The 25,182-nt window shown below is 67.8% G+C and overlaps 1 protein-coding gene across 1 annotated transcript; it reads left to right on the forward strand.

Moving 5' to 3' along the window:
* Window positions 1–25,182, forward strand: RHOT2 (ras homolog family member T2). Its single transcript, XM_054180701.1, has 19 exons — window positions 1–70; window positions 497–555; window positions 3,823–3,904; window positions 4,017–4,060; window positions 6,297–6,350; window positions 8,204–8,256; window positions 8,932–9,040; window positions 9,428–9,529; window positions 10,607–10,705; window positions 14,970–15,078; window positions 15,385–15,505; window positions 17,796–17,880; window positions 18,762–18,907; window positions 19,534–19,634; window positions 19,855–19,985; window positions 20,521–20,601; window positions 21,246–21,368; window positions 21,468–21,670; window positions 25,020–25,182. The coding sequence occupies exons 1-19, from the start codon at window positions 34–36 to the stop codon at window positions 25,135–25,137; spliced, it is 1,857 nt and encodes a 618-aa protein (XP_054036676.1). The 5' UTR covers window positions 1–33; the 3' UTR covers window positions 25,138–25,182.

Here is a 25,182-nt window from a genome sequence, read left to right on the forward strand (position 1 = left end):
GGCGGCCCCGGGAGCGCCGGCGGCGGCCGCGCCATGAAGCGGGACGTGAGGATCCTCCTGCTGGGGGAGGGTAAGGCCGGGGGTGCGCCCCGGGCATCCGCCGGGACGGCCTCGGCTCGGGGGGGTGGGGGTGGGGGGCAGGATCTGCCCGTGGCCCCGGTCCCCGGCGAGGAGCGAGACCCTTCCCCCGCCGCCATGGCCTCTGTCGGGCCGCTGCTGCCCGCCCCGCGGGCTCCCGTCCCCGCCGGCTGCAGCGGGCGGCCTTCCTCCCGTGCGTTCCCCCCGGCAGCCCCGGGCGAGCCGGGCTGCAGCGCTGCACCGCCCCGCCGGCCTTCGCCCCGGGGTCCCGGGCAGGGCAGGGCCGCACCGAGCCCGGGCCCAGCCGCTCAGGGCACCGCGGCCGCGATGGAGGCCGGGCGCCGGCTGCCGCCGTCCCGGGCCGCTGTGCCGCTCGGCTGTGCCGCGCCGGTGCCAGCCTCTGCCCTTCCTTTCCTAGCCCAGGTGGGGAAGACGTCTCTGATCATGGCTCTGGTGGGCGAGGAGTTCCCCGAAGAGGTGAGTGTGAGGGCAGGGGCTGCTCCCTGCCTGAGTGCTCTGCCCAGCCGGGCCGGGACAGCTCTGGCCCCAGCGGTGCCCAGGGGAGGGCTGTGCGGCTCCCTGGGGACCGGTGACAGGCAGGGGCCTGGTTCAGGTGGTCTGAAGATGCCAGGACCACGTGGAGCTCCAGCTGGCTCTCTAAGCCCCGACCTGGGGCTCTGTCCCCCGTGGGGAGGAGCGTGGGCACCTCCCCGGGCCCTGCTGTGGCTGGAGAGGGTTCTCTCTGGCTACCAGCACAGCTTTGCCCTCTGGGGGAAGGCTGCTGGCTCCCCAGCTCCTGCCTCGCTGCCCTGGCACTGCCACAGCGGGAGGGGATCAGGCACATTCCCAACCCCTCTGTCTGCCTGGAGCTGGAGCTTGGAGCTGGGCCATGGGCGAGGAGCAGCATCCAGCCCCCTGCAGATGCTGCTGGGAGCATCCTAGCGTCCCGTCCCGGGCTGGGCAGGGCGGCAGGGCAGGGCGGCAGGGCTGGGCAGGGCTGCAGGGCAGGGTGGGGCTGGGCAGGGCGGCAGGGCTGGGCTGGGCAGGGCGGCAGGGCGGGGCTGGGCAGGGCGGCTGGGCAGGGCGGGGCTGGGCAGGGCGGCAGGGCGGGGCTGGGCAGGGCGGCAGGGCGGGGCTGGGCAGGGCGGGGCTGGGCTGGGCAGCAGGGCGGGGCTGGGCAGGGTGGCAGGGCTGGGCAGGGCGGCAGGGCAGGGTGGGGCTGGGCAGGGCAGCAGGGCGGGGCTGGGCAGGGTGGCAGGGCTGGGCAGGGCGGCAGGGCAGGGTGGGGCTGGGCAGGGCGGCAGGGCTGGGCTGGGCAGGGCGGCAGGGCGGGGCTGGGCTAGGTAGGGCGGCAGGGCGGGGCTGGGCAGGGCGGCAGGGCGGGGCTGGGCAGGGCGGCAGGGCGGGGCTGGGCAGGGCGGCAGGGCTGGGCTGGGCAGGGCGGCAGGGCGGGGCTGGGCTAGGTAGGGCGGCAGGGCGGGGCTGGGCAGGGCGGCAGGGCTGGGCTGGGCAGGGCCGGGCAGGGCGGCAGGGCAGGGCAGGGCGGCAGGGCAGGGCAGGGCGGCAGGGCTGGGCAGGGCCGGGCAGGGCGGCAGGGCAGGGCAGGGCGACAGGGCAGGGCAGGGCGGCAGGGCTGGGCTGGGCAGGGCGGCAGGGCAGGGCAGGGCGGCAGGGCTGGGCTGGGCAGGGCGGCAGGGCTGGGCTGGGCAGGGCGGCAGGGCAGGGCAGGGCGGCAGGGCTGGGCTGGGCAGGGCGGCAGGGCTGGGCTGGGCAGGGCGGCAGGGCAGGGCAGGGCGGCAGGGCTGGGCAGGGCCGGGCAGGGCGGCAGGGCAGGGCAGGGCGGCAGGGCTGGGCTGGGCAGGGCGGCAGGGCAGGGCTGGGCTGGGCAGGGCAGCAGGGCGGGGCTGGGCTGGGCAGGGCGGCAGGGCTGGGCTGGGCAGGGCGGCAGGGCAGGGCAGGGCTGGGCAGGGCGGCAGGGCTGGGCTGGACAGGGCGGCAGGGCTGGGCTGGGCAGGGCGGCAGGGCTGGGCTGGGCAGGGCGACAGAGCTGGGCTGGGCAGGGCGGCAGGGCAGGGCTGGGCAGGGCGGCAGGGCCGGGCCGGGCAGGGCAGCAGGGCAGGGTAGGGCTGGGGAGGGCAGCAGGGCTGGGGAGGGCGGCAGGGCAGGGTAGGGCTGGGGAGGGCAGCAGGGCAGGGTAGGGCTGGGGAGGGCAGCAGGGCTGGGGAGGGCGGCAGGGCAGGGTAGGGCTGGGGAGGGCAGCAGGGCTGGGGAGGGCGGCAGGGCAGGGCTGGACACGGCAGCAGGGCAGGGTAGGGCTGGGGAGGGCAGCAGGGCTGGGGAGGGCGGCAGGGCAGGGCTGGGCACGGCAGCAGGGCAGGGCAGGGCTGGGGAGGGCGGCAGGGCGGGGCTGGGCTGGGGAGGGCGGCAGGGCAGGGCTGGGCACGGCGGCAGGGCAGGGCAGGGCTGGGGAGGGCGGCAGGGCGGGGCAGGGCTGGGCAGGGCAGCAGGGCAGGTCAGGGCTGGGCAGGGCAGCAGGGCAGGGCTGGCTCAGCGTGCCTGCCCTGTGCTGTCTGTGGCCTTTCTCGCTGCCCAGCAGCAGCTGGGGCCAGGGGTGCCCTGGGAAGCAGCAGCTCCAGGGCCCTGGGGGAGGACCAGTTCTCTGCTCCTTGCTGTGCTCTCCCAGCAAAGCCCTGGCAGCCTCTGCCAGCTGCCAGGAGCTCAGGCTGCAGAGCTGGGCACTGCTGGGCACTGCTGGGGGCTTAGCTTAGGGCTGCGGCGGGAGTGGCAGCGCTGCCTGCTCCCACGGCTGCCTTGGATGCTCCCACAGCTTCCCTACACTGCCCCTGGGGCCTGAGGGAGGGCTCAGGCCTGGAGGTGTCTGGAGGCTTCACTGTGGGGATGCTGGGGCTGAGGGCTGGGAGCTCATCCCCCCTGGCAGGGAGGGCACTGGGCAGTGGATGTGTTGGGAGCTGAAGTCCCTTGGCAGCCCTCCTCTCAGCACAGCTGCCTGGGCTGGAGGCTGCTGGCCTGGAGGGAGGGAGGGAAGGAGGCTGCTGGCCTGGCTGTGGGGAGGGAGGGAGGGAGGCTGCTGGCCTGGCTGTGGGGAGGGAGGGAGGGAGGCTGCTGGCCTGGCTGGAGGGAGGGAGGGAGGGAGGCTGCTGGCCTGGCTGGAGGGAGGGAGGGAGGCTACTGGCCTGGCTGAGGGGAGGGAGGGAGGCTGCTGGCCTGGCTGGAGGGAGGGAGGGAGGCTGCTGGCCTGGCTGTGGGGAGGGAGGGAGGGAGGCTGCTGGCCTGGCTGGAGGGAGGGAGGGAGGCTGCTGGCCTGGCTGCAGGGAGGGAGGGAGGGAGGCTGCTGGCCTGGCTGGAGGGAGGGAGGGAGGGAGGCTGCTGGCCTGGCTGCAGGGAGGGAGGGAGGGAGGCTGCTGGCCTGGCTGGAGGGAGGGAGGGAGGCTGCTGGCCTGGCTGAGGGGAGGGAGGGAGGGAGGGAGGCTGCTGGCCTGGCTGAGGGGAGGGAGGGAGGGAGGCTGCTGGCCTGGCTGAGGGGAGGGAGGGAGGCTGCTGGCCTGGCTGAAGGGTGGGAGGGAGGGAGGGAGGGAGGGAGGGAGGGAGGCTGCTGGCCTGGCTGGGGGCTGCTGGCCTGGCTGGGGAGAGCAAGGGAGGCTGCTGGCCTGGCTGGGGGGAGGGAGGGAGGCTGCTGGCCTGGCTGGGGGCTGCTGGCCTGACTGGAGGCTGCTGGCTCTGCAGGTCCCTCCTCGTGCAGAGGAGATCACCATCCCAGCTGATGTCACCCCTGAGAGGGTCCCCACACACATAGTGGACTACTCAGGTACAGCCCCCTCCCCTCCTCCCTCCCCTTCTCCCTCCCTGCCCAGCTGGGGGCTGTGGGAAGGGGACCCTGGGGCCAGGGGCAGTTGGTGACTGCCCTCTTCCCCTCCCAGAGTCGGAGCAGACAGAGGAGGAGCTGCAGGAGGAGATCTCCAAGGTGAGCAGGGCTGGGGGGGCTGTGGAGGGGCAGCAGGGCACGTGTGGCTCTCCCCAGCTGGCACCCAGGGATGGGAGGCAGTTGGTGAGCTGTGGATTAAGGCTGTTGGGCTGCCCAGGGGCTGGGTTAATCCTGCTCTGCCGCCTAAGCTGCTGTGTGTGGCTTGGCCTGGCCCTCTGGGGAGCCTCCAGGAGGAGAGGGCTGGGGGCTGCTGAGCAGGTGATGCCCCCCAAGCCTCAGGATGTTCCCAGCAGGCTCAGAGGAGGGCAGGAGCAGTTGCTGAGCTTGGACAAGGTCCCTCCTGCTGCCTCTCTTAGGTCCCTCAGGGGCACAGAGAGGTTGATTTGAGAGCTCTCTGGGGAGCACTGGGCAGGGAGGGCTGAGAGCTCTTCCCAGCCTTTGGAGCAGCCAGGGAGGAATAATCCAGGCAGCCAGCTGCTGGGCCCAGCTGCTCTGCTCTGGGATTAAGCTTGGCTCTGCACAGAGGAGGACCTCTTGGTGGTGGATAATCAAACTCTCTTCCCTGTGTCTCCTGTGAGCAAGGCCACTTCCTCTCTGCCCCTTGGCAGCTCAGGGTGAAGGAGGTGGCTTGGTGGCAGTCCTGCTCCTTCTGCCCAGACAGCAAGAGAGGCTTAGGAGAGCTGCAGGAAATCCTGCCCTAAAGCCCTCTGTGTCCTCAGGATTAGCAGTGAACTCTCCCCTGCAAGGGGCAGGATCCCTCCTGCCTGCTGCACACAAAGCCTTTGGGGGCTGGGCAGGGGGAGGAGGGCAGCAGCCCATGGCCCAGCATGGGCAGAGCTTGGGCAGGGGGCACAGCCAGGTGGGGGAGTGAGGGCATGAGGCCTGGAGGCAGCAGTGCTGGTGGGGCAGAGGAGCCAGGCTGTGCTCTGAGCAGCCCCAGGGGTGACCCAGAGGAGCCAGGCTGTGCTCTGAGCAGCCCCTGGTAGGGCTGTGACAGCCCCAGGGGTGGGACAGAGGAGCCAGGCTGTGCTCTGAGCAGCCCCTGGCAGGGCTGTGACAGCCCCAGGGGTGGGACAGAGGAGCCAGGCTGTGCTCTGCGCAGCCCCTGGCAGGGCTGTGACAGCCCCAGGGGTGGCCCAGAGGAGCCAGGCTGTGCTCTGAGCAGCCCCAGGGGTGACCCAGAGGAGCCAGGCTGTGCTCTGAGCAGCCCCTGGCAGGGCTGTGACAGCCCCAGGGGTGGGGCAGAGGAGCCAGGCTGTGCTCTGAGCAGCCCCTGGCAGGGCTGTGACAGCCCCAGGGGTGGGACAGAGGAGCCAGGCTGTGCCCTGAGCAGCCCCTGGCAGGGCTGTGACAGCCCCAGGGGTGACCCAGAGGAGCCAGGCTGTGCTCTGAGCAGCCCCTGGCAGGGCTGTGACAGCCCCAGGGGTGGGACAGAGGAGCCAGGCTGTGCTCTGAGCAGCCCCTGGCAGGGCTGTGACAGCCCCAGGGGTGATCCAGAGGAGCCAGGCTGTGCCCTGAGCAGCCCCTGGCAGGGCTGTGACAGCCCCAGGGGTGACCCAGAGGAGCCAGGCTGTGCTCTGAGCAGCCCCTGGCAGGGCTGTGACAGCCCCAGGGGTGATCCAGAGGAGCCAGGCTGTGCTCTGAGCAGCCCCTGGCAGGGCTGTGACAGCCCCAGGGGTGGGACAGAGGAGCCAGGCTGTGCTCTGAGCAGCCCCTGGCAGGGCTGTGACAGCCCCAGGGGTGGGACAGAGGAGCCAGGCTGTGCCCTGAGCAGCCCCTGGCAGGGCTGTGACAGCCCCAGGGGTGACCCAGAGGAGCCAGGCTGTGCTCTGAGCAGCCCCTGGCAGGGCTGTGACAGCCCCAGGGGTGGGACAGAGGAGCCAGGCTGTGCTCTGAGCAGCCCCTGGCAGGGCTGTGACAGCCCCAGGGGTGATCCAGAGGAGCCAGGCTGTGCCCTGAGCAGCCCCTGGCAGGGCTGTGACAGCCCCAGGGGTGGGACAGAGGAGCCAGGCTGTGCTCTGAGCAGCCCCTGGCAGGGCTGTGACAGCCCCAGGGGTGGGACAGAGGAGCCAGGCTGTGCCCTGAGCAGCCCCTGGCAGGGCTGTGACAGCCCCAGGGGTGACCCAGAGGAGCCAGGCTGTGCTCTGAGCAGCCCCTGGGGTGTCCCAAGCTGCCTGGCCCTGAGCTGGTCTCTGGCTGCTGCACAGCTGTGGCTGGGGGTCAGAAGGAGCCCTGCAGGGGTCCCCCCTCACCCCCTCTGCCTCTCCTCTTGCAGGCCAACGTGGTGTGCATGGTGTATGATGTCACCAAGGAGGCCACCATCGAGAAGGTAACTGAGCCCCCACAGCCTGTGCAGCAGGGGAAGGAGCTGGCAGCCCGGGGGGGCTGGGGGTGGTGACCCTGCAGGCAAAGGCTGAGCACAGCCCAGGCCTGCTCCTGGCTTGGTGGTGGTGTCCTGGGGGCTTGGCACAGCCTCCTGCTGGCCTCCAGCATCCCTCTGCCTGCTGCTGCAGGGGAAGGCTGGGGAGCAGATGGCTGCAGGGCCCTGCTGGCTGCTGCCTCCAGCTCTGCAGGGAGCTGTGCTGGGAGCTGGGAGCTGCCCCCAGCTCTGCAGGGAGCTGTGCTGGGAGCTGGGAGCTGCCCCCAGCTCTGCAGGGAGCTGTGCTGGGAGCTGGGAGCTGCCCCCAGCTCTGCAGGGAGCTGTGCAGGGAGCTGTGCAGGGAGCTGCCCCCTGCAGGGAGCTGTGCTGGGAGCTGTGCAGGGAGCTGCCCCCCTGCAGGGAGCTGTGCAGGGAGCTGTGCAGGGAGCTGCCCCCTGCAGGGAGCTGTGCTGGGAGCTGTGCAGGGAGCTGCCCCCCTGCAGGGAGCTGTGCTGGGAGCTGTGCAGGGAGCTGCCCCCTGCAGGGAGCTGTGCTGGGAGCTGTGCAGGGAGCTGCCCCCTGCAGGGAGCTGTGCTGGGAGCTGTGCAGGGAGCTGCCCCCTGCAGGGAGCTGTGCAGGGAGCTGTGCAGGGAGCTGCCCCCCTGCAGGGAGCTGTGCAGGGAGCTGTGCAGGGAGCTGCCCCCTGCAGGGAGCTGTGCTGGGAGCTGTGCAGGGAGCTGCCCCCCTGCAGGGAGCTGTGCAGGGAGCTGTGCAGGGAGCTGCCCCCTGCAGGGAGCTGTGCAGGGAGCTGCCCCCTGCAGGGAGCTGTGCTGGGAGCTGCCCCCTGCAGGGAGCTGTGCAGGGAGCTGTGCAGGGAGCTGCCCCCCTGCAGGGAGCTGTGCAGGGAGCTGTGCTGGGAGCTGCCCCCTGCAGGGAGCTGTGCTGGGACCTGCCCCCCTGCAGGGAGCGGTGCAGGGAGCTGTGCAGGGAGCTGTGCTGGGAGCTGCCCCCTGCAGGGAGCTGTGCTGGGACCTGCCCCCCTGCAGGGAGCTGTGCAGGGAGCTGTGCAGGGAGCTGTGCTGGGAGCTGCCCCCTGCAGGGAGCTGTGCTGGGACCTGCCCCCCTGCAGGGAGCTGTGCAGGGAGCTGTGCAGGGAGCTGCCCCCTGCAGGGAGCTGTGCTGGGACCTGCCCCCCTGCAGGGAGCTGTGCAGGGAGCTGTGCAGGGAGCTGCCCCCTCCAGGGAGCTGTGCTGGGACCTGCCCCCCTGCAGGGAGCTGTGCTGGGAGCTGTGCTGGGACCTGCCCCCCTGCAGGGAGCTGTGCAGGGAGCTGTGCTGGGAGCTGCCCCCTGCAGGGAGCTGTGCAGGGAGCTGTGCTGGGAGCTGTGCAGGGAGCTGCCCCCTGCAGGGAGCTGTGCAGGGAGCTGCCCCCTGCAGGGAGCTGTGCAGGGAGCTGTGCAGGGAGCTGCCCCCTGCAGGGAGCTGTGCTGGGACCTGCCCCCCTGCAGGGAGCTGTGCAGGGAGCTGTGCTGGGAGCTGCCCCCTGCAGGGAGCTGTGCAGGGAGCTGTGCAGGGAGCTGTGCTGGGAGCTGCCCCCCTGCAGGGAGCTGTGCAGGGAGCTGCCCCCTGCAGGGAGCTGTGCAGGGAGCTGTGCAGGGAGCTGTGCTGGGAGCTGCCCCCTGCAGAGAGCTGTGCTGGGACCTGCCCCCCTGCAGGGAGCTGTGCAGGGAGCTGTGCTGGGAGCTGCCCCCTGCAGGGAGCTGTGCTGGGAGCTGCCCCCCTGCAGGCTGCTCTGCCAGGCCTCTGCCTCTGCTCTCCTTGCAGATCCGCACCAAGTGGATCCCTCTGGTCAACGGTGGAGCTGGGAAGGGCTCCAGGTACTAGGGGGGTCTGTGGGAGCAGGGCTTGGGGGGTCAGGGGGTGCCAGAGCTGTCAGGGCTGGAAGAGACCTCGAGGCTCAGCCAGTTCCAGCCCCCTGCCACGGGCAGGGACCCCTCACCCCACCGCAGGTTGCTCACAGCCACCTCCAGCCTGGCTGCAAACACCTCCCAGGGGGGAGGCTGCCAGGAGGTGTGTGGGGGCCAGGCTCTGGAGGCTGTGGGATGCCCATCCTCCCCCTGAGGCTGTGGAGGCCAGCCCAGCCTGCTGGCTTCTGGCCACACCACAGGGGGGGCTTTTCTCCCTCGGGGATGCCAGTGAGGCTCACAGCAGGAGCTTCCCTCCCTCACTCCTTGATCTTGTGAGGCAGGCAGGGGGGGAGGCTGCTGGGGGAGCACAGGAGCCCCAGCCTGTGTGTGGCTGGCTTAGGCAGAAGGCTGCTGTGCTGGATTAAAGGCTGCTGAACATCTTGTGGCTGGGTGAAAGCATAAGCAGGATCAGGCAGTCTGTTGCTCCAGATGGATGCTCCCAGCCCTGGGAGGCAGGGAAGCTGCTGTGCACCTTGTGGAGGAGGAGGAGGGAGAAGCTCCTTGGCCTTGGCCATGTGTGGCTGGGGCAGGGAGGGGGAGGGGGCCCTGGCTGGGCCTCTCTGACCCTCCACCTCTCTTGCCCAGGATCCCTATCATCCTGGTGGGCAACAAGTCTGACCTGCAGGTGGGGAGCTCCATGGATGTCATCCTGCCCATCATGAACCAGTTCTCAGAGATTGAGACCTGTGTGGAGGTGAGGGAGCTGGAGGCCTTCCAGAGAGCCTCCCTGAGGGGCAGGAGGGGTGTGGGGGGCCGGCCTGCTGCTGTTGCTCTGCACCAGGGCCAAGCCTTGAGGGCTTTGGTTTCGGCTTCCTGTCCTGCTCTGAGAGTGGATTTCAGCACCTGCCCCCTCCAGCCCTGCAGCTGCAAGGGGTGCTGGAGCTGTGTGCAGCCCTGCTGGGCTGTGGCACAGCCACAGCAGGAGCAGGAGCAGGAGGCTTCCCTGCTGGCTTTGGGTGTTGTGGACAGCTGCTGATCCATGCTTTGATGCACCCCACCTGGCTGGCTCAGGAAGCTGCTGCCAGCCTCCTCCTGCCCCTTGCCCCTGCTCATGGAGCTGTCTCTTCCTCTCCATCCCCAGTGCTCTGCCAAGAACCTCAAGAACATCTCTGAGCTCTTCTACTATGCCCAGAAAGCTGTGCTGCACCCCACGGCCCCGCTCTACGACCCCGAGGAGAAGCAGGTAGGAGGCAGCTGGGGGAGGCCTGGGGGAGGCTCCTGCCCATGCCAGGGCTCTGCTCTGGGGCTGCCTCAGGCCCTGGGTAGGAGAGGGGGAGAGTGTGAGCCAGCACAGCCAGGGCAGGGGCAGGGCACCCAGGCAGCTGTGGTGCCAGGGCAGGGGCAGGGCACCCAGGCAGCTGTGGTGCCAGGGCAAGGGGCAGAGCACCCAGGCAGCTGTGGTGCCAGGGCATGAGCAGAGCAGCCAGGCAGCTGTGGTGCCAGGGCAGGGGCAGGGCACCCAGGCAGCTGTGGTGCCAGGGCATGAGCAGAGCACCCAGGCAGCTGTGGTGCCAGGGCAAGGGGCAGAGTACCCAGGCAGCTGTGGTGCCAAGGCATCAGGGGAGAGCACCCAGGCAGCTGTGGTGCCAGGGCAGGGGCAGAGCACCCAGGCAGCTGTGGTGCCAGGGCAGGGGCAGAGCACCCAGGCAGCTGTGGTGCCAGGGCATCAGGGGCGAGCACTCAGGCAGCTGTGGTGCCAGGGCATGAGCAGAGCAGCCAGGCAGCTGTGGTGCCAGGGCAGGGGCAGAGTATCCAGGCAGCTGTGGTGCCAAGGCATCAGGGGAGAGCACCCAGGCAGCTGTGGTGCCAGGGCAGGGGCAGAGCACCCAGGCAGCTGTAGTGCCAGGGCATCAGGGGAGAGCACCCAGGCAGGTGTGGTGCCAGGGCAGGGGCAGAGCACCCAGGCAGGTGTGGTGCCAGGGCAGGGGCAGAGCACCCAGGCAGCTGTGGTGCCAGGGCAGGGGCAGAGCACCCAGGCAGCTGTGGTGCCAGGGCACATCCAGGCCAGAGATGCCCAAGGCCCAGGAGCAGGCCTGGCAGCCCTGGCAGCCCTGGTGCCCTGAACTGTTGGCCGTGGTGGGGAGGGTGCAGGAGGAGCCTTCCCCAGGGGCTCTCCTGTTGCTGGCTCCCAGCTGTGGGGTGGCTGTGGTGCTGGTGCCCCTGGGCAGGGAGGGAACTGCTCTGTGCCTGGGGTTGCAGGAGGAGGAGGCAGGCTGAAGGTGGTGCCCTGGCTTTTGTCACCATGGTTGGTCCCTTGCAGCTGAAGCCTGCCTGCGCTCGAGCCCTGACCCGCATCTTCACCCTCTCAGACCAGGACAACAACCAGGTCCTCAGTGATGAGGAACTCAACTACTTCCAGGTAGGGCTGGCTGTGGAGCTCAGGCCTTCCCCAGTCCCTTCTGGGAAGTACCTGGGGTCCCCTTTCCCCTGGCAGGCAGAGGAGCTTCCCCTCCCCCAACACAAGCCCCCTGCTTGCCTTCAGAGCTTGTGCTGTGCATCTGCAGCCCCCTGGGGAGCCTCAGCTCCACCTTCACTGCTCTTGGGCTGAGCTTGGGCTGCCAGAGCTGCAGCAGGCTCTGCAGCAGGCTCTGCAGGGGCTGGTTGGAGCTCTGCTCTCAGAGCTGCAGCAGGCTCTGCAGGGGCTGAGTGGAGCTGTGCTGTCAGGGCTGCAGCAGGCTCTGCAGGGGCTGAGTGGAGCTCTGCTGTCAGGGCTGCAGCAGGCTCTGCAGGGGCTGAGTGGAGCTGTGCTGTCAGGGCTGCAGCAGGCTCTGCAGGGGCTGAGTGGAGCTCTGCTGTCAGAGCTGCAGCAGGCTCTGCAGGTGCTGAGTGGAGCTCTGCTGTCAGAGCTGCAGCAGGCTCTGCAGGGGCTGAGTGGAGCTCTGCTCTCAGAGCTGCAGCAGGCTCTGCAGGGGCTGGTTGGAGCTCTGCTGTCAGGGCTGCAGCAGGCTCTGCAGGGGCTGAGTGGAGCTCTGCTGTCAGGGCTGCAGCAGGCTCTGCAGGTGCTGAGTGGAGCTGTGCTGCCAGAGCTGCAGCAGGCTCTGCAGGGGCTGAGTGGAGCTCTGCTGCCAGGGCTGCAGAAGGCTCTGCAGGGGCTGAGTGGAGCTCTGCTGTCAGGGCTGCAGCAGGCTCTGCAGGGGCTGAGTGGAGCTCTGCTGTCAGGGCTGCAGCAGGGTCTGCATGGGCTGAGTGGAGCTCTGCTGTCAGAGCTGCAGCAGGCTCTGCAGGTGCTGAGTGGAGCTCTGCTGTCAGAGCTGCAGCAGGCTCTGCAGGTGCTGAGTGGAGCTCTGCTGTCAGGGCTGCAGCAGGCTCTGCAGGGGCTGAGTGGAGCTCTGCTGTCAGGGCTGCAGCAGGCTCTGCAGGTGCTGAGTGGAGCTCTGCTGTCAGAGCTGCAGCAGGCTCTGCAGGGGCTGAGTGGAGCTGTGCTGTCAGGGCTGCAGCAGGCTCTGCAGGTGCTGAGTGGAGCTCTGCTGTCAGGGCTGCAGTAGGCTCTGCAGGTGCTGAGTGGAGCTCTGCTGTCAGAGCTGCAGCAGGCTCTGCAGGTGCTGAGTGGAGCTCTGCTGTCAAGGCTGCAGCAGGCTCTGCAGGTGCTGAGTGGAGCTCTGCTGTCAGAGCTGCAGCAGGCTCTGCAGGTGCTGAGTGGAGCTCTGCTGTCAGAGCTGCAGCAGGCTCTGCAGGTGCTGAGTGGAGCTCTGCTGTCAGAGCTGCAGCAGGCTCTGCAGGGGCTGAGTGGAGCTGTGCTGTCAGGGCTGCAGCAGGCTCTGCAGGTGCTGAGTGGAGCTCTGCTGTCAGGGCTGCAGTAGGCTCTGCAGGTGCTGAGTGGAGCTCTGCTGTCAGAGCTGCAGCAGGCTCTGCAGGTGCTGAGTGGAGCTCTGCTGTCAAGGCTGCAGCAGGCTCTGCAGGTGCTGAGTGGAGCTGTGCTGTCAGAGCTGCAGCAGGCTCTGCAGGTGCTGAGTGGAGCTCTGCTGTCAAGGCTGCAGCAGGCTCTGCAGGTGCTGAGTGGAGCTCTGCTGTCAGGGCTGCAGTAGGCTCTGCAGGTGCTGAGTGGAGCTCTGCTGTCAGGGCTGCAGCAGGCTCTGCAGGTGCTGAGTGGAGCTCTGCTGTCAGAGCTGCAGCAGGCTCTGCAGGTGCTGAGTGGAGCTCTGCTGTCAGAGCTGCAGCAGGCTCTGCATGGGCTGAGTGGAGCTCTGCTGTCAGAGCTGCAGCAGGCTCTGGAGGTGCTGAGTGGAGCTCTGCTGTCAGGGCTGCAGCAGGCTCTGCAGGTGCTGAGTGGAGCTCTGCTGTCAGAGCTGCAGCAGGCTCTGCAGGGGCTGAGTGGAGCTCTGCTGTCAGAGCTGCAGCAGGCTCTGGAGGTGCTGAGTGGAGCTCTGCTGTCAGGGCTGCAGCAGGCTCTGCAGGGGCTGGTTGGAGCTCTGCTGTCAGGGCTGCAGCAGGCTCTGCAGGTGCTGAGTGGAGCTCTGCTGTCAGGGCTGCAGCAGGCTCTGCAGGTGCTGAGTGGAGCTGTGCTGTCAGGGCTGCAGCAGGCTCTGCAGGTGCTGAGTGGAGCTGTGCTGCCAGAGCTGCAGCAGGCTCTGCAGGGGCTGAGTGGAGCTCTGCTGCCAGGGCTGCAGAAGGCTCTGCAGGGGCTGAGTGGAGCTCTGCTGTCAGGGCTGCAGCAGGCTCTGCAGGGGCTGAGTGGAGCTCTGCTGTCAGGGCTGCAGCAGGCTCTGCAGGGGCTGAGTGGAGCTCTGCTGTCAGAGCTGCAGCAGGCTCTGCAGGGGCTGAGTGGAGCTCTGCTGTCAGAGCTGCAGCAGGCTCTGCAGGTGCTGAGTGGAGCTCTGCTGTCAGGGCTGCAGCAGGCTCTGCAGGGGCTGAGTGGAGCTCTGCTGTCAGGGCTGCAGCAGGCTCTGCAGGTGCTGAGTGGAGCTCTGCTGTCAGGGCTGCAGCAGGCTCTGCAGGTGCTGAGTGGAGCTCTGCTGTCAGAGCTGCAGCAGGCTCTGCAGGTGCTGAGTGGAGCTCTGCTGTCAGGGCTGCAGCAGGCTCTGCAGGTGCTGAGTGGAGCTCTGCTGTCAGGGCTGCAGCAGGCTCTGCAGGTGCTGAGTGGAGCTCTGCTGTCAGGGCTGCAGCAGGCTCTGCAGGGGCTGGTTGGAGCTCTGCTGTCAGGGCTGCAGCAGGCTCTGCAGGGGCTGAGTGGAGCTCTGCTGTCAGAGCTGCAGCAGGCTCTGCAGGTGCTGAGTGGAGCTCTGCTGTCAGAGCTGCAGCAGGCTCTGCAGGTGCTGAGTGGAGCTCTGCTGTCAGAGCTGCAGCAGGCTCTGCAGGTGCTGAGTGGAGCTCTGCTGTCAGGGCTGCAGCAGGCTCTGCAGGTGCTGAGTGGAGCTGTGCTGCCAGAGCTGCAGCTGGCTCTGCAGGTGCTGAGTGGAGCTCTGCTGTCAGAGCTGCAGCAGGCTCTGCAGGGGCTGAGTGGAGCTCTGCTGTCAGGGCTGCAGCAGGCTCTGCAGGTGCTGAGTGGAGCTCTGCTGTCAGGGCTGCAGCAGGCTCTGCATGGGCTGAGTGGAGCTCTGCTGTCAGAGCTGCAGCAGGCTCTGCAGGGGCTGGTTGGAGCTCTGCTGTCAGGGCTGCAGCAGGCTCTGCAGGTGCTGAGTGGAGCTCTGCTGTCAGGGCTGCAGCAGGCTCTGCAGGGGCTGAGTGGAGCTCTGCTGTCAGAGCTGCAGCAGGCTCTGCAGGGGCTGAGTGGAGCTCTGCTGTCAGGGCTGCAGCAGGCTCTGCAGGTGCTGAGTGGAACTCTGCTGTCAGGGCTGCAGCAGGCTCTGCAGGTGCTGAGTGGAGCTCTGCTGTCAGGGCTGCAGCAGGCTCTGCAGGTGCTGAGTGGAGCTCTGCTGTCAGGGCTGCAGCAGGCTCTGCAGGGGCTGAGTGGAGCTGTGCTGTCAGGGCTGCAGCAGGCTCTGCAGGGGCTGAGTGGAGCTCTGCTGTCAGAGCTGCAGCAGGCTCTGCAGGGGCTGGTTGGAGCTCTGCTGTCAGAGCTGCAGCAGGCTCTGCAGGGGCTGAGTGGAGCTCTGCTGTCAGGGCTGCAGCAGGCTCTGCAGGGGCTGGTTGGAGCTCTGCTGTCAGAGCTGCAGCAGGCTCTGCAGGGGCTGAGTGGAGCTCTGCTGATGAGCAGGGGTTGGGCAGGCTCCAAGGCAGGCATCCCTGAGCTGGGAGGGCTTCCTGCCCTAGAAGCATCTCCTTGCTCAGGGAGAGGAGCAGGGGGGTGCTGCCTGGGTGCTCTGCTGGTGGTTGTAGCACCTCAGACTGCTTTGGGCTGGAAGGGACCTTCCAAGCTCACCCAGAGCAAGCCCTGCAGCCAGCAGGGACAGCTGCAGCCACAGCAGGCTGCTCCCAGCCCCAACCAACCTGCCCTGCACTGCTGCCAGCCATGGGGCAGCTCCCAGCTCTCTGGGCAGCCTGGCACAGGCTCTCCCCACCCTCAGCACCAAACCTTTCTCCCTTCTCTCCACTCTCAGTCTCCCTCTTGCAGTTCCAACCATCCCCCCTTGGCCTGCCCCAGCAGGCCCTGCTCAGCAGTCTGTCCCCAGCTTTCAAATCCCCTTTTAAGCTCTGGAAGGCCCCCAGAAGGTCTCCCCAGTGACCTCCTTTCTCTTGGGAGGCAGAAGTCCTGCTTTGGGAACCCCCTGGCCCCCCAGGCCCTGGAGGACGTGAAGATGGTTGTGTGGAAGAACACCACGGACGGGGTGCAGGACAACGGCCTGACGCTGACCGGTAAGGGCGGGGGGCTGCCTGCCCCCTGCCAGCCAGGCCTGGGGCACCTTCTGCCCCAGCACCTTCCCAGGGCCCTGCCCTCGGCCTCAGCCTCTGCTCAAAGCCAGCCTGAGCCTGCTGTGGCTGCCAGGACTCCCTCTCCCAGCAGCCTCCTTGCCCCGGGGAAGGGTGGTCCCGAGCAGCGGCCCCCCGAGACTCGGGGGTGCTTGGTACCTGAGCCCCCTGATCTCCCAGGGGAAGGGTGGCCCCCAGGGGCAGATCCCTGAGGCTGAGAGCTTGGTGCCTGATCCCCTGATCTCCCTGCAGGCTTCCTCTTCCTCAACACCCTCTTCATCCAGCGGGGCAGGCACGAGACCACCTGGACCATCCTGCGCCGCTTCGGCTACGACGACGAGCTGGAGCTGACCGAGGACTACCTGCACCCACCGTGTGTGCCCTGCCCTGGGCTGGGGTGGGCAGCCTGGGGGGCCCCTGGGGACAGCTCAGCTTCCCACTGCCTTTGCTGGCTCCTTTCTGAACCTCAGGGAAAAGTCCCCTGGTGGAAAAGGCCCTGGGGGGTGCTGGGTGCCAGCAGATGAGGTTCAACCAGGCCAAGGGCTGGGTCCTGCCCTTGGGGCACAACCACCCCAGGAAGGCTCCAGGCTGGGGGCAGAGGGGCTGCAAAGTGTCCAGCAGAGAAGGCCCTGGGGGTGCTGGGTGCCAGCAGCTGGAGAGGAGCCAGGGGGTGCCCAGGGGGGCAAGAAGGGCAGCAGCAGCCTGGCCTGGAGCAGCACTGGGGTGGCAGCAGGAGCAGGGCAGGGACTGTGCCCCTGGGCTGGGCACTGGGGAGGCCACAGCTTGAGTGCTGGGTTCAGCTCTGGGCTCCTCACTGCAGGAAGGACCTTGAGGAGCTGGAGCAGGGCCAGAGAAGGGCAGCAGAGCTGGGGAAGGGTCTGGGGAAGAGGGCTGGGGAGGAGCAGCTGAGGGAGCTGGGGGGGTTGAGGCTGGAGCAGAGGAGGCTGAGGGAGACCTCCTTGCTCTCTGCAGCTCCCTGAGAGGAGGCTGCAGCCAGCTGGGGCTTGGGTTCTGCTCCCTAGGCTCAGGGGACAGAAGGAGAGGCAATGGCCTGAAACTGTGCCAGGGGAGGGTTAGGTTGGAGAGGAGGCAAAATGTCTTTGGTGGCAGAGTGGTCAGGGCCTGGCAGAGGCTGCCCAGGGAGGTGGTGGAGTCCCTACCCCTGGCAATGTTCAGGAAACCTGTGGCCATGGCAGCTGGGGCCAGGGTTTGGGGGCCAGGGTTTGGGGGCTGTGGTGGGGTTGGGTTTTCCAGCCCTAACAGCCCCATGATCCATTCCTCAGCTGAAGCTGAGTCCCCACCCTCAGTGTCTGCTTTGCTGTCCTCACTGTCCCCTGTGGGCAGGAGCTGGCACGTGGGGCTGGCAGCAAACACAATGAGACCTTGGAGCTGCTGACTCTGCTGCTGGCTCTGCTGTAGGTGGGCAGCAAATGCCTGTCCCTGCCCTGCCTTGGCACCAAGCAGGGCTTCCTGAAGGCTTCTCTGCCTGTGCCTGAGCTAAGGCAGAAGCTCTGTCAGGAGCAGTGAGCTGTCAGCATCACCCTCCCACCTGCTGCTGCAGCTGCTGGCACCTCTCTGCCGCTGCCACCCTGCAGCTGGCAGCCATGAAAGGCTTTGGCTTGGCAGCTGCCTGGTCAGGCAGGGGCTGTGCTGGGGTAGAGCACCCCTGGCATAGTGCTGTGCCCACCTCATGCCCTGGGCATGGGGCAGAGCAAGGCTGCACTGCTGTGTGGGCAGCAGGGATGTGCTGGGCAGAGCCCCCTGGGCACCTTTAGGGTACTGTAAGAGCGTGGCCAGCAGGGCAAGGGAGGCTCTTCCCCCTCTGCTCTGCCCTGGTGGGACCATACCTGGGGTACTGTGTCCCGTGCTGGGCTCCCCAGTGCCAGAGGGACAGAGTCCAGGGGAGGCTGTGAGGGTGCTGCAGGGCCTGCAACAGCTCTGTGAGGAGGAAAAGCTGAGAGCCCTGGGGCTGAGAGCTTGGAGAGGAGAAGGCTGAGAGGGAACCCTGGCAGTCTGAAGGGTGGGTGGGAAGAGGGGGCCAGGCTCTTGTCAGTGGTGCCCTGTGGTAGGCCAAGGGGCACAAGGTGGCACCTAGGAGGTTGGAGCTGGGCAGGAGGAGAAAGTTGTTTGGGGTGAGACTGCTGGAGGCCTGGAGCAGGCTGCCCAGAGAGGTTGTGGAGCCTCCTGGTGTGGAGGCTTTCAGGGCTCATCTGGATGTGTTCCTGGGTGACCTGCCCTAGGCAGAGGGCTTGGACTCCATCTCCAGAGGTCCCTTCCCACCCCTCCCACCTGTGATCCTCCCCAAACCCAGGAGTGGTGTCAAGGAATAGCCAGGCCTGGAGGCAGCTTTGGCCTCGAGTGGGGAAGGAGTGGAGAAGCTTTGTGCTGTGGGTGAGGTCAGGGTCGGCCTGAGATGTGCTGACAGTGCCCTGCAGCCCGGGCTGGAGGAGGCTCCCTTGGGTCCTGCACTCACGGAGCGGCAGGGACCTCAGAGACCGCCCGGTGCAGGGACAGCTCCCCCAGCACAGGCTGCCCAAGGCCTCATCCAGCCTGGCCTGCAGCACCTGCAGGCAGGAGGCAGCCACAGCCTGCCTGGGCAGCCTGTGCCAGGCTCTGCCCAGCCTCGCTGGCAGGAGTCTGCTCATCCAGAATCCTTCCCCCAGGTTCCGGCTGCCCCCCGGCTGCTCCACAGAGCTCAACCACCTGGGCTACCAGTTCCTGCAGCGTGCCTTCGAGAAGCATGACAAGGTGGGCACTGCTGGGCACTGCTGGGCACTGCTGGGCTCTGCTGGGCTCTGCTGGGCAGGTGGGCACAGCTGGGCAGGTGGGCATGGCAGGGAGGGGCTCTCTGCTGGGCAGGGAGCAGATGCAGCACCACTGAAGGTGGCACAGTGCTCCCTTCACATCTTCTTACCAAGGGTTGGGGAGCAGGAGGTGGGCACAGCAAGTTGTCTGATGGTTAGCCAAGGGCATGGGGTTGTGGGCACTGCCCTTGGCCAAAGGGCAGCCAGTAAGGTTTGAGCCTTCAGGGGCTGGGTCTGAATTAGCTTCCTGCCTGCAGCACATGGGGTGGCAGGAGAGTGGGCACAGCTGCTGGCACATAGCACAAGCTGCCAGCCCTGTGGAGTGGGTGCCAGGCCATAGAGAAGGGGACTGGTGTGTGCCACGCTCTGCCTCTTGGGGCCTCACTCAGCTCTTGGTGTGCCCCTGGGGTGCAACAGCTCCACGGGCACAGGGGCCTGCGGCGTGGCATCCCTACCCCTCCCCGGGTGCCCCCAGATCCTCTCTGGCATCGCCCTGTGGCACACCAGCCCAGAGGCGCAGCTTTGGCGCGCGGGGGGCCGGCGGCCCCGGGCTGGGTGGGCAGCAGCTGCGGTCCCAGAGCGGGCTGGGTGACCCCGGGGGCGCTCCGCACGCTGCCGCGGCGCAGGCCCTGCTCGCCATCGATCGGTGCCGCTGCCACGGCCCCCTCTCGCCCTCCGGCTGCAGCAGGGCTGGGCCTCTGCCAGGGGCCCTCTCTGGGCAGCGCTCGGGCTGGCAGCAGCTGCGCTGCGTGCCCCCTCCCCCCCGGCCAACACCCCCCCCGGGCCGTGCCCTGGCACCGGCTGAGCCTGGCCGTGCCGGCGCAGGACCGGGACGGAGCCCTGTGCCCGGCGGAGCTGCAGAGCTTCTTCAGCGTCTTCCCCTGCGCGCCCTGGGGCCCCGAGCTGCGGCGCAGGGTGTGCACCACGGAGGCAGGGCTGCTCTCCCTGCACGGATTCCTCTGCCAGTGGACGTAAGCTCAGCCCTCACCTGCCCCCCCGGCTGAGCCCGGCCTGCCCGGGCCCCTGCTGAGCCCGGCCTGGGGGGCCCCCGGCTGAGCCCGGCCTGGGGGGCCCCCGGCTGAGCCCGGCCTGGGGGGCCCCCGGCTGAGCCCGGCCTGCCCGGCCCCTGGCTGAGCCCGGCCTGCCCGGCCCCCAGCTGAGCCCGGCCTGGGGGGCCCCCGGCTGAGCCCGGCCTGGGGGGCCCCCGGCTGAGCCCGGCCTGCCCGGCCTCTGGCTGAGCCCGGCCTGCCCGGCCCCCAGCTGAGCCCGGCCTGGGGGGCCCCCGGCTGAGCCCGGCCTGGGGGGCCCCCGGCTGAGCCCGGCCTGCCCGGCCCCCGGCTGAGCCCGGCCTGCCTGGCCCCTGGCTGAGCCCGGCCTGGGGGGCCCCCGGCTGAGCCCGGCCTGCCCGGCCCCCGGCTGAGCCCGGCCTGCCCGGCCCCCGGCTGAGCCCGGCCTGGGGGGCCCCCGGCTGAGCCCGGCCTGGGGGGCCCCCTGCTGAGCCCGGCCTGGGGGGCCCCCGGCTGAGCCCGGCCTGGGGGGCCCCCAGCTGAGCCTGGCCTGCCCGGCCCCCGGCTGAGCCCGGCCTGCCCCTCTGCAGGCTGCTGGCTTACCTGGACGTGCGGCGCTGCCTGGAGGGCTTGGGCTACCTGGGCTACCCCATCCTGGCCGAGCAGGACTCACAGGCACAGGCCCTGACCGGTATGGCCCTGCCCTCCCCGCCCACCCCCACCCTGGGGCTGCCCTCCCCTCCCGCCCCTGCCCTGGGGCTGCCCTCTGTTCCCCTCCCGCCCCTGCCCTCTGTTCCCCTCCCGCCCCTGCCCTCTGTTCCCCTCTCGCCCCTGCCCTCTGGCCTGGGGCTGCCCTCCTGCCCCTGCCTGGGGGTGCCCTGCTGTGGTCACCCAAGCTTCTCCCCTGGCAGTGACCCGGGAGAAGAGGATCGACCTGGAGAAAGGGCAGACCCAGCGCAATGTCTTCCTGTGCAAGGTGGTTGGTGCCAGGGGTGTGGGCAAGACCTGCTTCCTGCAGGCCTTCCTGGGCAGGAGCCTGCTGGTGAGTGCCTGCCCCCCGCCCCCCAGTGCCTGCTGAGCTTGGGAGGGACCTTGGGAGGGACCTTGGAGCCCATCCAGCCCAACACTCACCCAGAGCTCACAGCTCAGCACTGCTGCTCAGCCCCTGCCACCAAACCACCTCCCTCAGCACCACAGCCAGCTGGCTTTGAACCCCTTCAGGGGTGAGGACTCCACCACCTCCCTGGGCAGCCTGGGCCAGGGCCTGAGAACCCTTGCTGGGAAGAGATTGTTCCTCCTGTCCTATCTGAACCTGCCCTGGGGCAACCTGAGGCTGTGTCCTCTTGTCCTGTCACTGCTGCATGTGGGAAGAGCCCACCCCCCACCTCACTCCAGCCTGCCTTCAGGGAGCTGTAGATCCAGCCCCCTCCCTCTGCTGACCCCAAGGCTCTGGAGGGGCTCCCCAAGATGCTGGTGGCTGTCACACCACAGGGACCTGGGGCAGTGGGAAATGTGCTCCCTGCCCAAGCACTGCTCCTGCTCCCTGCTCTCTGTGATGCTGTTGTCCTCCCTGGCAGGAGCAGAAGGAGACCCCAGGGGAGCCTTCCCCCTACGTGATCAACACGGTGCAGGTCAATGGGCAGGAGAAGTACCTCATAGTAAGTGAGGGAGAGGAGGGAGCTGTGGCTCTGTGTGGCTCCAGAGGGGCTGGGCTCTGTGCCAGTGCCAGCCTGGCACGTCTGGGCTGTGCTCACGCTGGCACAGTCCATGTGCTGGTGTGAGAAATGGCTGCTCCCTCTGAGACCATGCTGTACCTTGTGTCCTGCTGGGCTGGAGAGAGTCCAGGGCAGGCTGCAGAGCTGCTGAGGGGCCTGGAGCAGCTCTGGGAGCAGCAAAGGCTGAGAGCCCTGGGGCTGAGAGCCTGCAGAAGAACAGCCCCAGAGGGCAGCTGAGCAATGCTCAGCAAGAGCTGAAGGAGCTGTGGGGGGCAAGAGGCTGGGGCCAGGCTCTGCTGAGTGCTGCCCAGGGCCAGCACAAGGGGCAAGGGGCAGCAAGTGTCAGGCAGGAGGTTGGAGCTGAGCAGGAGGAGAAAGTTGTTTGGGGTGAGGCTGCTGGAGGCCTGGAGCAGGCTGCCCAGAGAGGTTGTGGAGTGTCCTGGTGTGGAGAGCTTCCAACCCCCCCTGGGCACTGTGCTGCTGGGCAGGGTGCTGTGGGTGCCCTGCTGGGGCAGGGCTTGGGCTGGGGGAGCTCCAGAGCTCCCTTCCAGCCCCACACTCAGGTCCTGTCCCTTGCCCTGCTGCAGCTGCACGAGGTCAGTGCTGACACCACCTTCACCCGGCCCTCGGACGCAGCCTGCGACGTCGTCTGCTTCCTCTACGACCTGAGCGACCCCAGGTCCTTCAGCTACTGTGCCACCGTTTATAAGGTAGCTGCCAGGGGGCCCCCCGTGGGAGCTCAGCCTTTGCCTGACATCTCCCAGGGCTTGGTGGCTCTGCCCTGCTGAGAGCTCTCCCTGTGTGTGCAGCAGCACTACGTGGACAGCCAGATCCCCTGCGTCTTCGTGGCCTCCAAGTCGGACCTGCCAGAAGCCAGCCAGCAGCCCACGCTCTCCCCAGCTGAGTTCTGCTACAAGCACTGCCTCCCAGCACCCTTCCCCTTCTCCTGCCAGGGCCAGGGCCCACCCAGCACCACCATCTACACCAAACTGGCCACTGCTGCCACCTTCCCGTTAGTATCCTTCTGGTGGAGGGGGCTCCGGGCTGGGGGCAGAGCGTGGGGCAGGGCCAGGGGAGCTGTGCCCCCAGCCCTGCCCCTGCTCTGCTGCTTCGGCTTTGGGCTCTCTCTGCTTCTGGGTGTCCTCACAGGAGTGGCTGGAGCAAAAGGGCTGAGCCTGGGGGAGGGGGGAGGCTCCCTGCTGCTGGGAGTGTCTCTGGCAGATAGATCCTGCCACGGGAGGGTTATTTTGGAAGGCTGAGCTCAAGAGCTGCTGCAGGGGAGCAGCCAGGCTGGTGTGGCACGGCCTGCAGAGGGGGTGGCAGCTATTTCCTCCTGATGAGGTGAATCAGACTGAAAAAGAGGTTGGTGAAGCAAGACCTCTGCTCACACAGCCTGAGCTGCACCTCAGAGAGGGGGCAGGGGGGCAACCAGGCCTGTGAGGGCACATGGGGGGAAGGAGAAATGTGCCTGCAAGTGGCAGAAAGGGCAGAAAGCTCAGAGGGGTTGGTGGCAGCACCAAGCCCTGTGGTGTGGGACAGGAGCCATCCAGACAGGCTGCAGAGGTGGGACAGTGCCAGCCTCAGGAGGTTCAACAAGGCCACGGGCAAGGTCCTGCTCTTGGGTCAGGGCAACCTCTAGTGTCAGTCCAGGCTGGGTGAGAAGTGGCTTGAGAGCTGTCTGGAGAAGGCCTTGGGGGTGCTGGGGGTGCAGAGCTGGCCAGGAGCTGGCACTGAGTGCTGCCAGCCCAGCCCCAGCCTGGCCTGGGCTGAGCCCCAGCAGTGTGGGCAGCAGGTGCAGGGAGGGGATTCTGCCCCTCTACTGTGCCTGCTGAGACCTCCCCTGCAGGGCTGGGGCAGCTCTGGAGCCCTTAGCACAGCCAGGGAGCTGCTGGAGCAGGGCCAGAGGAGGCCACAGCAGTGCTGGGAGGCTGGAAGCCCTCTGCTGGGAGGCCAGGCTGGGAGGGTTGGGGTTGTGCAGCCTGCAGAGGAGAAGGCTCCAGGGAGACCTTAGAGCAACCTTCCAGTATTTGATGAGGGCTCCAGGAGAGCTGGGGGAGGGACCTGTCAGGAAGGGATGGAGTGGCAGGGCAGGAGGTGATGGCTTCAGGCTGGAGCAGCTGAACTGAGGCATGAGGTGGAAGTCCTTCCCCGTGAGGGTGCTGAGGCACTGCCGCGGGTTGCCCACAGAAGCTGTGGAGCCTCCAAGCCTGGAGGTCTCCCAAGGGCCAGGCTGGCTGAGGCCCTGAGCAAGCTGTGCTGGTGGGAAGTGTCCCTGCCCATGGCAGGGGGCTGGAGCTTGGGGGATCCTGAAGCTCCCTTCCAACCCAACCCATTCCATGATTCCATGGCAGCCCGGGGTGGGCGCAGCGCCCTGCTGGGGGGGGAGGCGTGTGGGAGTGCTGGGAGACAGGCTGGGATTGCCACCCAGTGGTTTCCCCTCCAGCTTCTTCTCAATAAACAACTTTATTTTTAGAGCTGACACTCTTACTTTAGTTTGTTTTTTGTGTCCCCCCCCACCCCTGCAGCGTTGGAATTAAAATATCCTTAATCTATCTGAGGGTATGAGGCAGAAATCAACACAGCGTAAGGGAGGGGCTGGGATTGGCTGCTCTGCACTGATGGAGTGGGGGATGAATAATGCAGGAGCTGCCTCCTCCTCCTCCTCCTCCTCCTCACAGGAGCAGCACGTGGTTGAATCATGGAATCATGGAATTGTTTGGGTTGGAAAAGGTCTCCAAGCTCACCCAGTCCAGCACCCACCCCAACCCCACCACGGCCACCAAACCCTGGCCCCAAGTGCCATGGCTGCAGGGCTCTGGATCCCCTCCAGGCATGGGGACTCCACCACCTCCCTGGGCAGCCTCTGCCAGGCCCTGACCACTGTCAGCAAAGACATTTTTCCCCATCTCCAGCCTCCCCCTCCCCTGGCACAGTTTCAGGCCACTGGCTCTTGTTTTGATGTTAGTTACCTGGGATGAGAGGCCAGCATCAGCCTCGCTCCAGCCTCCTCTCAGGGAGCTGCAGAGAGCAAGGAGGTCTCCCTCAGCCTCCTCTGCTCCAGCCTCAACCCCCCCAGCTCCCTCAGCTGCTCCTCCCCAGCCCTCTTCCCCAGACCCTTCCCCAGCTCTCTTGCCCTTCTCTGGCCCTGCTCCAGCTCCTCAAGGTCCTTCTGGCAGTGAGGAGCCCAGAGCTGAACCCAGCACTCAAGCTGTGGCCTCCCCAGTGCCCAGCCCAGGGGCACCATCCCTGCCCTGCTCCTGCTGCCACCCCAGTGCTGCTCCAGGCCAGGCTGCTGCTGCCCTTCTTGCCCCCCTGGGCACCCCCTGGCTCCTCTCCAGCTGCTGGCACCCAGCACCCCCAGGGCCTTCTCTGCTGGGCACTTTGCAGCCACTCTGCCCCCAGCCTGGAGCCTTCCTGGGGTGGTTGTGCCCCAAGGGCAGGACCCAGCCCTTGGCCTGGTTGAACCTCATCCCCTTGGCCTCAGCCATGGCTGCAGCCTGGCCAGGGCCCTCTGCACAGCCTCCTGCCCTGCAGCACATCAGCACTCCTGCTTTATTTTGTGCCAAGGGACAGGAAGGGAAGGATTAGGCTTGGGCAGGGCTGTGCCAGTGTCTCCTCCTGCTTCCACTTCTGGGTCTCACTGCACTTGGAGCTGTAAAAGCAGCCTGACCTAGAAAGGCAGCTCCCTACCTCCGTGCTCCTACTAATGATGTAGGTGGTGGTGTGCTGCTGCCAGGCCAGGGGAGGGGGAAGCCACATCCAGGCCACCTCTGGGGCAGGCAACCTTTGGTTTGGTGGTCACAGAATTGTTGTGGTTGTTGGAAGAGCTTTGAGGTCATGGGAACCTGACCAGGGTCTGACTCCACCAAGCCTGAGGTTAAAGAATGACCATGATGGAAATGTGAGGAGAGGCTGAGAGCCCTGGGGCTGAGAAGAGATCCTAGGCAGGGGTAGGGGCAGGGGGCAAGAAAAAAAGAGGCCAAGCTCTTCACAGTGGTGCCCAGGGACAGGCCAAGGGGCACAAAGTGGCAGCCAGGAGCTTCCATCTGGGCAGGAGGAGAAAGTTGTTTGTGGAGAGCTTCCACCCCCCCCTGGATGCTTTCCTGGGTGCCCTGCTCTGGCAGGGGGGTTGGGCTGGGTGCAGAGCTCCCTTCCAGACCCTGCCATTCTGACCCTGGGTGCCAAGTGGCACCAACTCCCAGGGCCAAAGAGCCTCTCCCAGCCTTTGCCTGGGCTGTGCCCCCAGGCTGGAGCTGCAGCACGGTCCCCTGCCGTGCCCTCGGGGCCAGCCCTGCCTGTGCTGGAGGTGCTGCTGGCTGCCTGGCCCCGGCCCTCAGCAGGCTCTGTCTCTTTCCTTGCAGCCACCTGAACGCGGTGGAGCTGGGAGCTGCCTCCTTCTGGCTGCGGGTGGCGCTGGGCACGGCCGTCACAGCCCTGCTGGGCTTCACCCTCTACCGAGTGCTGGCCAAGAACAAGTGAGGGCCTCTGCTCCCTGCCCCCCCCGGCACCCCCCGAGGAGGGGCC

The sequence above is a fragment of the Dryobates pubescens genome, chromosome 4, assembly GCF_014839835.1.
Source record: "Dryobates pubescens isolate bDryPub1 chromosome 4, bDryPub1.pri, whole genome shotgun sequence".
Lineage (NCBI taxonomy): Eukaryota > Metazoa > Chordata > Aves > Piciformes > Picidae > Dryobates > Dryobates pubescens.